At 50.2% G+C, this 14,201-nt stretch overlaps 1 protein-coding gene across 1 annotated transcript in view; it reads left to right on the top strand.

Moving 5' to 3' along the window:
- Positions 1–4,004, top strand: part of AKAP1 (A-kinase anchoring protein 1) — a 32,736-nt gene extending 28,732 nt beyond the window's left edge. Inside the window, exons 7-11 of the mRNA XM_004271788.4 lie at positions 607–757; positions 1,158–1,225; positions 2,117–2,190; positions 2,433–2,495; positions 2,905–4,004. Coding sequence (XP_004271836.2) covers positions 607–757; positions 1,158–1,225; positions 2,117–2,190; positions 2,433–2,495; positions 2,905–2,979 — 431 coding nt within the window. The 3' untranslated portion in view covers positions 2,980–4,004. The remainder of the gene's footprint in view (positions 1–606; positions 758–1,157; positions 1,226–2,116; positions 2,191–2,432; positions 2,496–2,904) is intronic.
- The last annotated feature ends 10,197 nt before the right edge of the window (positions 4,005–14,201 follow it).

The raw sequence follows: 14,201 nt of genomic DNA, 5'->3' as shown, positions 1-14,201 counted from the left end.
TCAGCCCAGAAGTAAAGAGCAAACTGGAGGCCAGGAGGTGACTACGTCAGGGGCTGCCTTTAAGGGTTAGGACACGGCGTGGCCAGCTGTGTCACAGACCCCCCCCCCCCCCCCCGCTGCGCCAGGGTGCTGTTGGTGACGCTGGGGGGCACTTGCTCTGTGGCCTGGTTGGCTGCCCCGGGCACTAGTGCTCTCAGTGCCTTCCTGAAGCAAAGGCCAGAAGAAGTGGGGTTCAGGCCTGGCAGCCTTCTGATGAGCCCTGCATCTGAGTTGTCGTGGGCCAGAGCAGGTGCTAGCAACCAGCCATGGAGGTCTGCACTTGGAGGCTCTCGACTTTTTTCTGGGACATTCCCTTAAAGAGTAGAAGGCAGACTTGCTGGTCCATTCCCTGAATTTTGGAATTTACTTGGTTTATTCCAGTTAATCTGTGTCTACCTCTGGCTTCAGGAAGTCTCAGAGTAAACAGATGTGGATGAACACTTTCTGGTCTGGGTAGCTTTTTGGGCGGCGCAGATGTGAGGCGGGCCAAGTCCTTCCCTTGGGGGACGCTTGCTGTCGCCCTGCCCTGCGCCAGGCCTTTGCACATGCTCTCGTCCTGCCCTGCAGTAACGGTCATCTGCGCTGCCCCTGGCGTGGACGGTGCCTGGTGGCGAGCCCAAGTGGTGGCCTCCTACGAGGAGACCAATGAAGTCGAGATTCGCTACGTTGACTACGGTGGATACAAGAGAGTGAAAGTAGACGTGCTCCGGCAGATCCGGTGAGTCGGGAGTGGTTTCTGCAGAGCTGGAGCCTGGGACGTGGGTTGACTCTTCCCTGCTGCTGCCTACTCTGTTTTAGCAGAGTATGATATAAACAAACTCCATGCTCGCCTCAGCCAGATGGAGCTAGAAAGGCCCGTCTGGTAGAAGAATTCCCCCAAGTGTCATTAGGCAAAAGTGAGGCGGCTTCTCTTTGGGAGCGGGACGCAGGCAGCGCCTCTGAGGCCAGGCCTGTGGCAGGGCGAGCTGGGCGCTGTGGCCTGCTGCCTGTCGTGTGTACCTCTGTGTGGCTTCACCCTGGGTTGTGGGGGTCACGGCGCTAAGCAGAAGGCGAACGTCAGCCCAGAGTGAGTCAGCCGTGAAGTCCGTGTTCAGCTTGTGCCTTTCTTGCCTTTCTAGGTCTGACTTTGTGACCCTGCCGTTCCAGGGAGCAGAGGTCCTTCTGGACAGCGTGATGCCCCTGTCAGGTAACAGGTGGGGCCTCTGGCTTGGGGGGGGTGCAGGCAGGTGTTGAAAGTAGGTCTTTCTCTTTGAGACCCTCGTTCTCACCTACAGGGCTTAAGCAAACACAGATTGCTGCCACTCTTCCGATGGAATAGGTCTGGGCGGAAGCCTGAGAACTCGCATTTCTAACGAGTTCTGCAGCGATGCCAGTACTGCTGGTCCATGGACCACTCTTTCAGGTCCACTGTTCTAGACTCTGCCCAGACCTCCAGCTTTGAGAGGCTTCCGGCTTCCAACAAGAGGCACCTGCCAGAACGTGGCTCATAAGACGTTCCCAGACCTTAATCCTGCCCCTCCCGTCCTCACTGCCTCTCGCCTTGGGTATGTCCTTGTACAAGGACGTGACCTGTATAACCTGACAAAGATGTAGTCTGCGTGCCCTGCCCACTTAGAGTCACTGCCTGAATTGGGCTGTGTGGCCAGCTGCCTCGATCTGAATTCCACCTGCTTCGCTCTGGGAGCTGGTTGACCTTTGGCCACTGGCCTGTGTCTCCGTGCTCTCGCCTGTAAAGCGTGTTCTTGATTCGGTGTGAGAACACATACAACGTGCTCAGTCCACATGGCCCCCACATAAGTGGCGGCGGTGGTGGTGGTATTTCCGCTGAAGGCAGAGTTTCTGTCCCTTTGCCCTCCGTCCCCCAGCGGTTGGCATGCAGCAGGCACCCCGAGTGTACCCACTTGGAGCCCCGGGGAGGCTTGGGGCTCTGAACCTGGCGTAGGTGTGGCTACGCCCCATGGAGTTCTTAAGTCCACGGGAGTGTGTGCAGTCTTCTGCTTGGAAAACACCTGCAAGCTGTGTGAGTGACGAGTGCCTCGCCTCAGTGAGAGTCTAAATGCTGCTTTTCCTTCTAAAGACGATGACCACTTCTCACCTGAGGCGGATGCAGCTATGAGTGAGATGACAGGCAATGCAGCACTGCTGGCTCAGGTGTGTGGCTGGGGGCGGGGTGGGGGGCAGGCCGGACAGGGTCTGTCTCAGGAGCCTCCTCCCTGGCATCTGCAGTCCCTCCCGGCCTCGCCTAACTCTCTGGGCTTCTTGGGAACTGACTTTTCGGTGCCTGCTTTCCTGTGCCTCACACCCCGGGTTGGCCAGCAGTCTTTAAGGAGAGGTGCATGGGGTAGCTTTTAAACATGGTGTGGAGGGTTTGGTTTTTGTTTTGTTTTTTTCAGGTGACGAGGTATAGTCCAACTGGCCTTCCTCTGATTCAGCTCTGGAGTGTGATTGGAGATGAAGTGAGTTCTGTCTTTCTTTCCCTTTTAACGCCCAGAGACGCTGTTGGTGGCCACAGTTGGGAGTAATGCTAGTGTCATCTTAGTGGGTAGAGGCCGGAGGTGCTGCTAAACATCCTACAGTGCTCGTGACAGTCCCCACAATGGAATGTCCGTGAGCCTTCCTGGACCTTGTCCGTTTGGGTTTTCTCCTTCATCTCCTGGTACTAAAGCCTAGATTTCCTCAGCCTATTGGAAAGGCTGTTTGCATGCCGACAGAACCTGTAAGTGAATCAATCCCCTGTTGGCCCATAAGATGAATCAAATTTCCACCCCATGACTCAGGCGCCTGCTGTGAGGGGGGAACCCACGCTGGCTTGGGAAGTGGTCCCTGGTGCCGTGGCCATGCTCTCCAGAGACCTTTCTCTCCTAGGTGGTGTTGATAAACCGGTCGCTGGTGGAGCGAGGACTTGCTCAGTGGGTGGACAGCTATTACTCGAGCCTCTGACCCCCTCCCCACGCCGCTTCTGGAGTCTTTTTTGCACTGTTGAAGTTGGGCTTGGTACTCAAGGCAAAGACTTTACATCAGAATTACAAACATTTGTCCTCCCCCGAAAGTCCTTTCTTTCTGTACTGTAGTCATGTTGAGATGTTTCGTCTCTGAGACAAGGAAAGAACTGTGGGTTCTTTTCAAAGCCATAGGATGGCACGTAACAAGCCAGTTGGCTAAACCTGGTTGCAAGCTGTTTATTTAAAAAAGTGGAAGGAGAACTGTCTCAACTAGGTTGTCCTGCCCCCCTCCATTCCGTTCCTCCATTACTCCTATTTCCTCCGCTACCCAGACCCAAGCCCCTGTGGCAGACAGGCCAGGGGAGGTGTTGCTTGCTTGTGGGGAAGGGTTTCTTTTACCTTCAGAGTCTATCTTCAGGGAGCAAGACACGAACTGACTGATGGGCATCGATCACTTGTACAGCTTACAAATGAATTTATGATATTTAACCGTTTTTTATAAATTCCGTCTAGGTCTCTAAGAAGTCAGACTTTTTAATGCATCTGTAAATACAAAGCAATCATACCTCCAGCCTCGGTCAGTGGGAGAGGGGGGAACTGTTGTCTTGCCAATCCTGTTGTAATTTGTAACCATTTTCTATTTGTGCAAACTCTGTAAATATGTTTAAAAAAATGTAATTATTTTGTACAAGATACACTGGAGAACAAAGGGAACCCACGATTTTTCCACACCCCATGTTGTCTGTGAGCAGAAGTTACTTGTGCCGGCTACCGCTGCCCGTCCCAGCTCCCATCGCATCCTGCATACCTGACAGGGTGACTGTATGGTATAGGTGTGATCCGGGGATTTTTGTTTTTGTTTATTTTCTGTACAAATTTGTTTAAAAAAAAAGAAAAGAAAAAAAAGCAGCTCATTGAATTACCTTGCAGTGGTGTGTGTTTGATTCTTTTTTAGACTGCATTCAGCACTGTGCAGTTTAAATAACTTAAGCTTATATAAATCTCAAATTGTATACCTTGTAACTTTGAGTCCATTTTTTTCCATGGTGAAAAAGGGGAGTGAAGGATGGTTGTAAGTGTGATGGGCTGTAGGGTCCCAACTAAACTAGGAGACCCATGGCTCCTTTGAAGACAGTTTAGCCAGAAATCTCCGTCTGGTATTTTCCCTGCCTTTGCCCCACACGATGGCAGCCAAGCTTCCTCTGGCTTCCCCCAGTGATGGTCTCAAATAGCCAGGCTTGAGTTTAAAGCACTGGTTTCCCAAATTCTTTGTGCATTCCTGATAGATCTGTGAAGTTATTTAAGGTGCTGTAGTGCTAAGAATGATATAAAAAAAATACATTTACATGGTGAGAGCAGAGCTAAGTCTTGATCCAGGGGCCCCTCCTCTTAAAGGTAGGTCCAGGCCTCTGTGCCTCTGGGCTTGCCCACCCCTCCAGGGGTCTCTGGGGAGCTGAGATAGCCCTGGGGTCCTTCACACTGAAGGCATCCTCCTGCAGAGCTGCAGCCACTCTCCCAAGCTGTGGGGACCAAGTGGTTAAAATAAAAGCCTCAGTTTCCCTCATCTGTGGGATCAGATAATGGTACCAACCTCGTAAGGCAATGAAATGAAATGGAAGTGTTGGGTTGGCCAAAAAGTTCGTCTGGGTCTTTTTCTGTAGGGTGTTACGGGAAGACCCGAATGAACTTTCTGGCCAAGCCGATATCTCCGCTTGCACAGAGCTTGGCCCACTGCCAGCTCTCATGTGGTCTTACCTGCCAACAGCCCTAAGTCCCAGCGGCAGTTGGGTGTGACTTCGGCCAAGGCGGATTATACTCAGGTCTCAGCTTTGTTCCCTACAGTTTGCATCACTGGAGCAGGAAAGGGTGTATGGGAGCCTTCAAGCTAGTTTGAGGAGGGTTCACAAAGCTGGGTGTGTGGGTTTGGTCTCTATCTTTGCGAGCCGTGGAGGGGTTTTGAAGGTGGGAACCACGTGATTCTGGTGCAGGAAGGAGGATGGGCGAGGTGAAGGAGCAGAGACCAAAGCCAGGGTGGTCCAGCCGAGACAGGCTTCCTCTGGCGTGGCTCTTGGTCTGACAAATGACGGGGTCAGGGTCCTTGGCTAAGGCCCCAGGACGGGGTAGGGGAGGCCGTGGGGATGCGGAGGTGGGCTGTGCTTGGTGTCTCGGGTTCTAACCTTCAGGGGTGGAATATTGGAGGGAAAGTGAGTTGGAAGTTGCTGAAAGGCATGTACTCTTCGGATGAACACTTCTTAGATTGCTGTGGGCCTTTGATTAATTGCCAGAGTTCTGAAGAAGTTCAGTTTGACCATTTTGCCGGTAATCTTGTTGCTTTTACAGAGGAGCAGGTTTCCGGTTTTACAGAGGTGCTTATTCCACCCGGCCAGACGGCGACCCTCCGGGCGAGTACATTTTTGATATGTTCTTTGAATTACCTGTGGGCCATTAGGGGCCAGCTGAAGGGTGAACTTGACCTCTTGGGAGAAGCCAGGGCTGGAGAAGGGTGTAAGGGAGAGGTGGGTGGCTGAGCACGGGAGCTAGAGCATCCAGCCTGTTCTCGTTGCAGGTGTTTGTGTGCCCTGTAGCCCCTCTCTGGTCCTTGGAGCCCTGCTGGGTACGGGAGGAGTGACCAGACCTCGTGGGGTGTCAGCGTGGAGGCTGGGTTCTGGGGTTACTGCTGCACCTTGTACAGCTTAGAGGTGGCACCTAACCACTGCAAGCTGAAGATCGAACAAGGTTTAGCTGGAGAACTTCCTGTCAGACGCCGTGCTTTTTTACAGGTAATACTTATTAGTCCTCATGACGACCCAGCGAGGCAGGGCCTGATGCCACAGGTAGAAGATTGAGACTAGACCAGTTTGCGGATGGAGTGGAGCTGAGACTCAAAGCCAGGTTCTCAGCCACGACTGCTTTGCAACAGCATGAGGATCATGCCTCGTGCCGTTTCCCCGAACACACACCGCAGTGGCTAACGGACCAGCCCACAGGAAAGCTGTGGGACTGAGAACTGGAAAAACTGGCAGGAGAGATCCATCATTTTGCCTATTTTTATGTGAACAAGTCCAGGAGAAACTTGGCAGCATCTAGGCCAGAGAGTGAACATTTTTAACTCTATGATGATCAGAAAATAAGACTAAGAATCCGTGAACAGGTCCACATAAAGGATGTGGACAGAAAATTGAAAACCCAGGCCCGTTTCAGGACCAGTGCCGTCCAGTAGACATAGTTTAAATTTTTAGGAGCCTCAGTAAAAAGGAAAAAGCAGATGAAATTAATAATAATTTAACCCATTTTTTCATCATGTAATGGACTTTAGAAATACTGAGATATTTTACAGTGTTTTTATACTGAGTTTGGAATCCCACGTGTGTATTTTACACTCCAGCCTGTGGGTTCAGACTCACAGTAGCACAGGTGCTCCACAGCTACAGGTGGCTGGAGGCTGCCAGTCCGTACAGCTCAGGACTGGACTCTTCCATTGGTCACCATCACACCAGTACTAGCAGCCTCATGGATATGTTCTTACTCAAAAAGTTCTAGGGCTTCCCTGGTGGCACAGTGATTGAGAGTCCACCTGCCGATGCAGGGGACACATGTTCGTGCCCCGGTTCAGGAAGATCCGCCATGCCGCGGAGCGGCTGGGCCCGTGAGCCATGGCCGCTGAGCCTGTGCGTCGGAGCCTGTGCTCTGCAACAGGAGAGGCCACAACAGTGAGAGGCCTGTGTACTGCAAAAAAAAAAAAGTTCTGGATTCTTTTTTGCATTTATTTCTCCAGACGAACTTTAGAATGATTTTTGGGGGGGGGGGGGATCATGGAAAACGTTCTATCACATTTGAAAATAACGCATATTGTTGGTTTGGTATAAAGTGTTATGTACTCTATCAAATTCAACTTGTAAATTATTTAAATCTTCTTTTTTGCTGTCTCCCTCCACCACCACCACCCCGTTTTTTTTGCCTATACTATCTGTCCATTTTTAAGAAAAGTACATTAAAGGATTGTATATTGGTATTATCATGTTTTCCTGTTTTTCCTCGACAGCTTCTTTTTATAAGTTGGTTGAAGCTTAGTTTTAAAAAGCTCGTGGGAATTCCCAGGTGGTCCAGTGGTTAGGATTCTGGGCTTTCACTGCTGTAACCCGGGTTTAATCCCTAGTCAGGGAACTGAGATCCTGCAAACCACGTGGTGCGGCCAAAAAATAAAATGTCTTCCTGTTTGGTTCTTCTTGTTTTGAACTTATATTCAAAACAAAAGCATCTTTTCTCTATCACTTTACAGGAGGTAGGTGGTTTGTAAACAGCACATTGCTAGAATTTTTTTTTTTTTGGCGAAATCTGGAAAGTCAATATAACTTGTTGATTGTGATCACTGTTGCAATATTATTTGTCATTTCTTTGTCCTATTATGTTTTCTAACTGGCTCTTTTTTTGCTTTCATCATTATTTGTCAGAAGTTTTCCCTGTAGTAAGTTGGCATGCAGCATCTTGATTCCATGTTATCAGTGGATTTCAGTTATCCACTTTCTCCCTGAATAAGAAGAAACTCAGTAGAATGTCAGATTTTTGCCTTTCCTACAAGTGCATGCGCGCGCAGGCGCGCACACACATACACACACACACACACACTGTCTCCTGGGTTTTGTTGAAATCATCTAGAATTCAGTTCAGGATTACAAACGTCTCACGTATGCCTCTATCTCAGGAATCTTTAAATGGTGATATTGAACTTCAATCACGTTATCAAGAAAGTTTTTGGTCCAACTCCCTATTGGGAGCTCTGTTTGCTCACCTGTTTCTTACATACCTCTTCCCAAGTTCTTTATTTTGATTCACTTCTATCTGTTGTGTTTCTTTTGAGTTCTTTTGTTTTCTGAACAGGTATGAATCCTTGCATGTATGAATCCTGTCTTTTTGTCCTGACACACCAGTGTTTGTCAGGCTGAGCATCTCTGCTGGAGTGGACACCTTATTGCCAAAAAATCCACCCGCTCTCCCCCCTGTGCATAGTAGGATCACACATGTTGGCACTCGGGCATCTCAGCAAAAGGTGGGTCGAGGTGGCCTTTGTCCCAGGGCAGATGCTTCAAGAGCCAGCGTGTGACTCACTGGGCCTCTCCCTCTGGCCCGGCGTCCACCGAGTTCCAAATGGAGACTAGTCCATGTGCCTGGGTCCCGGCATGAAGATGGTGTAGGACAGAGCTGCAGCCAGCCCAAGACAGGGTGTGGTGTACAAAGCAGGTCTGGCGTGAGTCACGAGGTCTGGGGGTCTCACGTGGCCTCTCCTAGCTTGTGCTGAGCAACAGAACCATTCTGGGTCCCAGACTTTCCTCTGAGGACTCAGAGCTCTGGCCGTGGCCTTGGAGCAAGTTCCTTGCCCTCTTGCCCTCTGTGTCCCCTTAACCGAATTAGACGAGCACAGAGGCACTTGCCAGGTTTGATTTTAGACTGGTGTGTAAGGGCCTTCCTGGAGATTCCGCTTAATGAGGCTGCCTTATTTTGTATTTTTACAAAGCAGATGATCTAGGAGAGATCTTGGCTCTTCGTTGCTAGCAATAGGCCCCCCTGACATCTGGTGGCGACAGACGGCATGTGAGAAGCTGGGGAAGGCAACCACCTCCTACCTCGAGCAGGGATGGTTTTCTCAGCTCTCCTGGCCCCCCTGACTTGGTGAAGGGCAGGAGCGCTACCTATTTCCACTGATCTCTTCCTCTCCGTTGAGTGCCTGCCGTATGCCAGGCATCCTGCTTAGAGGGCTGCAAGGATGGGGCACACTCTGGCCCTTTAAGAAGCACCTCTGTTTGGGAGGTGGGCTCCGTGAGGTCTGCACAGATGGTGCTTTGCTGTGGAGCTGCCTTCCCTCACTTCCTATGGGATCCTGGCAACCACTGGTTGAGGTGGGCACCCGGGGCTCAGAATCAGCAGAGCTGGACTTGAACCCAAGCCTTCCAGACTTGCCTGCTTTTCCCTGCATGCAGTACCTCTGCTTCACTTTATGGAGCCAAAGGAGCCATGTGGACAAGGACAAGTGAGGCCAACCTTCCTGTGCTGCTGGGGGGGCTCCCGGCAGGAGGTGGCCTCCACCAGGCTCCGCTGAAGGAAGGGGAGGCCAGGGAAAGTGGGGGGAGGGGAGGAGAAGCAAGGCCCTCCTCCCGCTGAGATGGGGCTTGTCCCGTGGGTCTGGCTCGCGGCACTTGGACGAGGGGCTGGTAGAAGAGCGGACGCAGCTTCACAGCAGGCTGTCTGCAAATACGTCCTGTGCGCGAGTTCTGTCTCTGTTTTTGGTTTTTTTAAAGGCAATGAATGTACACAGTACACAATTCCAAAGATACGTGAAGATAACAATGCCAGGCTGCCTCCTTTCCTGTCCCCCAGACACACATTTCCTCTCTGGGGAGACTATTATGAGGTTCTCGTGTTCCTATTCAGCCGCACGCGTGATAGTGTGGCGTAAACACGGTCACAGCCAGGCCTGTGTTTGTAAATAGTTTTACTCACACGGCAACGGCCATTGTTTACCTGTCGTCTAGGGCTGCGTTTCTGCTGCAGCCACGAAGTTGAGAACCTGTGACAGAAGAAGCTGCCTTGCACAGCCCGAAATACCTAGTCCTTTGCGGGGAAAGTTGGCTGAGCTACCCCCCACTGTAGACACGTGTGCACTTGTCCCCCCAGTTTAAAAACCCAACTCAGTATGTCCTGCCTCTTCCAACCGTGAAGTCTTCAGACGTTGAGAATTACAGAATCTTGAGGTTCTTTGGGGTTCTCTGTAGGGGCAGCTCTGTGTCTTGTAGACTGCCCCCTGCTGAAGGCTTGTTCCTGGTTGGGTGACCAGGCCAGAGCCCTGGGTGGACCAGGAAGGCCCTCACTGGGGCAGCAAAGTGTGGTCCACAAGCCCAGTGTGCTGGCAACACCTGGAGAGACTCTCAGGCCCCCCACTGACCCACATCTTCATCTTAATAAGACTCCCGGGGATTCGTGTGCACATCAGGGTTTGAGAAGCACGGGTCCAGGCGGGTGGGTTGTGTCCAGCCCTGGCTGTGTATTGGAACTGCTTCTAAAACTACCAATGCCTGGGACCTGTTCTCAGAGATGCAGGTTTAACTGAGCTGGGCTGCAGCCTGGGCACTGAGGTAAATATATATACATGTGTGTATATATATTACTACCCTTGAGGTACAATGTATACTCTATATTTGTGTGTAAAGTGCACAGATCTTGAGTGTAGATTGTATACATTTTTGCATATAGTTACACCTTGGGTAACCACGCTCTGGTGAAGATAAAGAGGAACATTTCCCGGAGTTTCTCTCATGGAGTTTTCTAGTCAATACTCCCTCCCCCAGGTAATCATCATTCTTTCATCACCTCAAGATTAGTCTCACCTGTTCTGGAACTTCATATGAATGGAATCATCCAGTAAGCACATGAGCATCTTGTAACATCTTGTAACCTAACCTCCAAAAGTAACAGGAGGTTACTTTTTCAGACTGTCTTTCTCAAATCAGGGGCTCATGCCATCTGCTTCAGAGTTTACCTGGAGTGACTGTTAAAAATGCAAAGTGCTGGGTCCTACCAGAAACTCTTAAGAATGGGACTGGGAATCTGCATTTTCAATAAAACCCCCAGCTAAACTCCTGCCCTCTTAAATTTGAGACCTGCTGCTTCTAGAACTTGGGGCAATTTGATCTCCTCTTTAACCCCTTGCTTCAGATTGTGAAAAGGTGGAACACTTATTTCCTTCTTTAACCTGGATGCCAGAAGTGTTGAGGACTGTTTTGGGTTAAATTAAATTAGCAACTAAATATTGTGTAACCTGGGTAGCTGTTTTGCTGTCTGCCAGTGTGTCAGAGTTGTCATGCCTTAGGTTAGAAGAATCTCGGGGACAAACACCAAAGTCTGTACAGTTGAATTTCTGGCTTCAAAAGACTTGTCCTCCAGTCTCAGTTCTGCCTGTGGTTGCTCAGAGGACGAAGAGAAATCATTTAACTTCGATAAAAAAGCTTACCTAAAAAAAAAAAAAAAAAGTAGAGATAACAAAGGTTTAAGCACTCCCCCGCAAGCCAAGAATTTCTTGGGTAATTTTCAGGGTCTGCAATTCGCCCAGCACAGATTGCTGCCACTGTGGTCTTAGATCACTAGATGGCGCCATAGCACAAGTTTCTGGAAGTATGGCCTCTACCAACCGATTTGTCTTGGAACAGTGGTTCTTCAAGTAAGGTCTCAATCTCAGAATTTATTAGAAATGCAGATTCTCAGGCTCTACCCCAGATCTACTGAATCGGAAACTGTTTTAACGTGCCATCTAGGTGGTTCTGCACGCTTAAGTTTGAGAATCACTGTCCTAGAATCTACCTTGGGGTAGCTTGGGTAAATGTGAGTGGAAGTGGATAGAGGTCTTGCTGGAGAGGGGTGAGCAGGGGCAGGGGAGAAGGCTGGGGAGGGGGACAGTGAAGGTCGCTGGTGCAGGGACATCCACGTTGTCCATATTTGGACAGGGCTTGTCCAAATAGGGGAGCAGTTAAGGAACAAGAGACTGGCTGGCGATTTTTTCTTTTTAGGTTAGGCATGTCAAATGGTGTCAGCTGGATGGAGGGGAAAAGTGGGGGGTCACTAGGGAACCCGCACTTTAGATGAAAGGTCCTGGAGCAGGAGCAGAAACACAGAGGCTGGCCAACCTATGTCCCCACGGTGGCTGTTTTTTCTACCCGTTCTGAAATTTCATCAAAGCAACCACTGTGTTAATGGACTAAAATCTTGCAACCCTCCCAAGATGATCCAGGAAGATGGATGTTCTGAAATCAAAAAGAACCTTGAGACTAGGTGGAAAAATCACTAGTGTATTAAAATCGTATTTCTATGGCTTCCCTGGTGGCGCAGTGGTTGAGAGTCCGCCTGCCGATGCAGGGGACACGGGTTCGTGCCCCGGTCCGGGAGGATCCCACATGCCGCGGAGCGGCTGGGCCCGTGAGTCGTGGCCGCGGAGCCTGCGTATCTGGAGCCTGTGCTCCGCAGCGGGAGAGGCCACAACAGTGAGAGGCCCGTGTACGGCAAAAAAAAAAAAATCGTATTTCTATCTTTTCAGTCCTATCTGTGTCCTAAGGGGAGGCCAGTGCCAGAATGAATTCATATCTTTTTTTTCTTTGACACAGACAAAAATTCCTTTTGCAGGTGGCCCCACCTTCAAAGGGGCAATGCATAGCGCAAATAATTTTTTTCAGCTATGACGTGTACAGTTTAGTTTGATTTATTTTTGATGTCAGAAACAAAATGGAAAGTTAGCGCTTTAAAAATCAGTGTGGCTGGCTGAATAAATAAATAAAACGCTCTTGGCCAGAACCTGCCAGTGCCTCCTTAATTGCCCATTGATTCTTTAATTCTCTGCACTTTAACATCTACGGAAATTAAGAGGCCACAGAGCATGGAGATGTCTTTTGTTAAACAAATGAATGAAGCCGGGTTTTAGAGGGTATAGTTCTTCCTCCGCTCTCACCTGGCATTTAAAGGCAGGATGACAAAAGCCAGGTGTCCTGGGTGGTTTCTTCCAGAGCTCGGAGGGGCCTCACTTGTATTTCCAGCTATGAATATTTATGGTGTGTCCTCGGACCTGAGAACATATAGAACATGAAGCAACTTAGCAACAGGGACACTGTGTGTCCCTCCTGCAGCTTCCTGGGCGTCCGGGGAGGTGGCATGGCGTGATGTTCCTCTGAAAGGTCACAGTTTGATGTTCGGATCCTCGCCCACTAACCTGAGTGGACCAGCCACAGGTCCTAGGGAGCTGCCTCCATTTCTCTCAGGGAGGGAAACACTCCCAGAAGATTTCTTTATCCTCATTTCCAGGCTGGATGGGGGCTCCGGCCATTCTCACCACCCTCAGGGGAGACCCCTGGTGTGTCCAGAGAGGCTTCCAGAATGCTGTGGGCCTTCAGAGCCTCCGGACTCACCACCCCCCTCAACCTTCAACTCCAGTCTTTCCAAACTTTGGCAAGTCGAGTTCTCTTGCTCTTTGCCTCTGCTAAAGCTGTCTCTGCTTCCGGTTGAAGGTCTCTCTTCTAGGAAGTACTTCTGAATTCTCCCCACCAGGTGAGAAACGGTACCCCCCCAACCCATCCCTCACGGCCGCCCGGGCCGTCACCACGTGGAGCACCCTTCTACTGAGACATCGCCTGCTAGCATTTGTGAGTCTCTTGAGAGCAGGACATGTCTTCTCTTTCTGTAACTAGTGTATGAAACAGGACCCAGAGCATCATAGGCCCGCAAAAATATTTTGTTGACAGAATAAACGATTAAGTGCATTTGCCTTCAAGCAGATACTACAGAAACTCAGTTAAAAGAGGATGAAATGCCGCAAAGGGAATTCCGTGACTATTTCCTTATTTTTTGGCTGCGACTGGCTAAGAGCTGTGTGATCTCAGGGAAGTTACTTAACCTCTCTGGGCCTCAGTTTGCTCATCTGTGAACTAGGGTCAATAATAATAGTGCCATCTCAAATTGTGGAACACTGACCTAAAGTTTCTGACATCTAGGATGCACTTATTATATATTTTGTTTATTATTTATGCCCTTCAGCTGCTGAATGGGGTAGGTGTGAGGGCAACATTGGCTGAATGCTTCTTTCAAGAAGTCTCTCAAACAGACCATCTTTATCTGCTTCTTTGGGTTCTTCCAGGGTGGGGTCTACCCCCTTTCCCTGGATCCTTTCCTCCACATTGAGGACCCAACTGCTGGTCCCCGCTCCTCTGTCCCCTTGAACCACCGTGGGTTGCCTCCTTGGCCATAATTATGGCTCCAGGGGGATGACACCACCAAAACGCCTGCTGCCCAGGCCCCTGCTGCCAGATGCCCTTTCCTTCCCAGCTGGGCTGGGTGGTGAGGCTGGGACCCCCCCCCCGCCCCCCCATCCGGGCACACATCCTCAGCTGGCTGCCTGCAGAAACCCTCTCCTTTCTCAGTCCCAATTCCCCTTTCCATCAGCATCTCCATTACAATAGAATTCTCACCCTTCTACTTATCAAATCAGCATCCTACCTGCCTGTCTCCACCACTGTCAACACCCCTGCTTCTGTGTCTCCTGCAGCCCGGAGCCCGCGGCTACTCTCTCTCTGGCAATTATGATTCCCTCCCCGGCTCATGTCGAAAGTCTTTGTTCTTCTCCCTGAACGTTCAAGTTAATTTCTACCGACTGTTTATTCAGCCTTTGTACTGGCGGGCTTGCTACTTAAC

This window comes from Orcinus orca, chromosome 19 (genome assembly GCF_937001465.1).
Source record: "Orcinus orca chromosome 19, mOrcOrc1.1, whole genome shotgun sequence".
NCBI classification, from domain to species: Eukaryota; Metazoa; Chordata; class Mammalia; order Artiodactyla; family Delphinidae; genus Orcinus; species Orcinus orca.
Note: the sequence above shows the minus strand (reverse complement) of the source record. Positions and strands in the feature narration are given on the sequence as shown.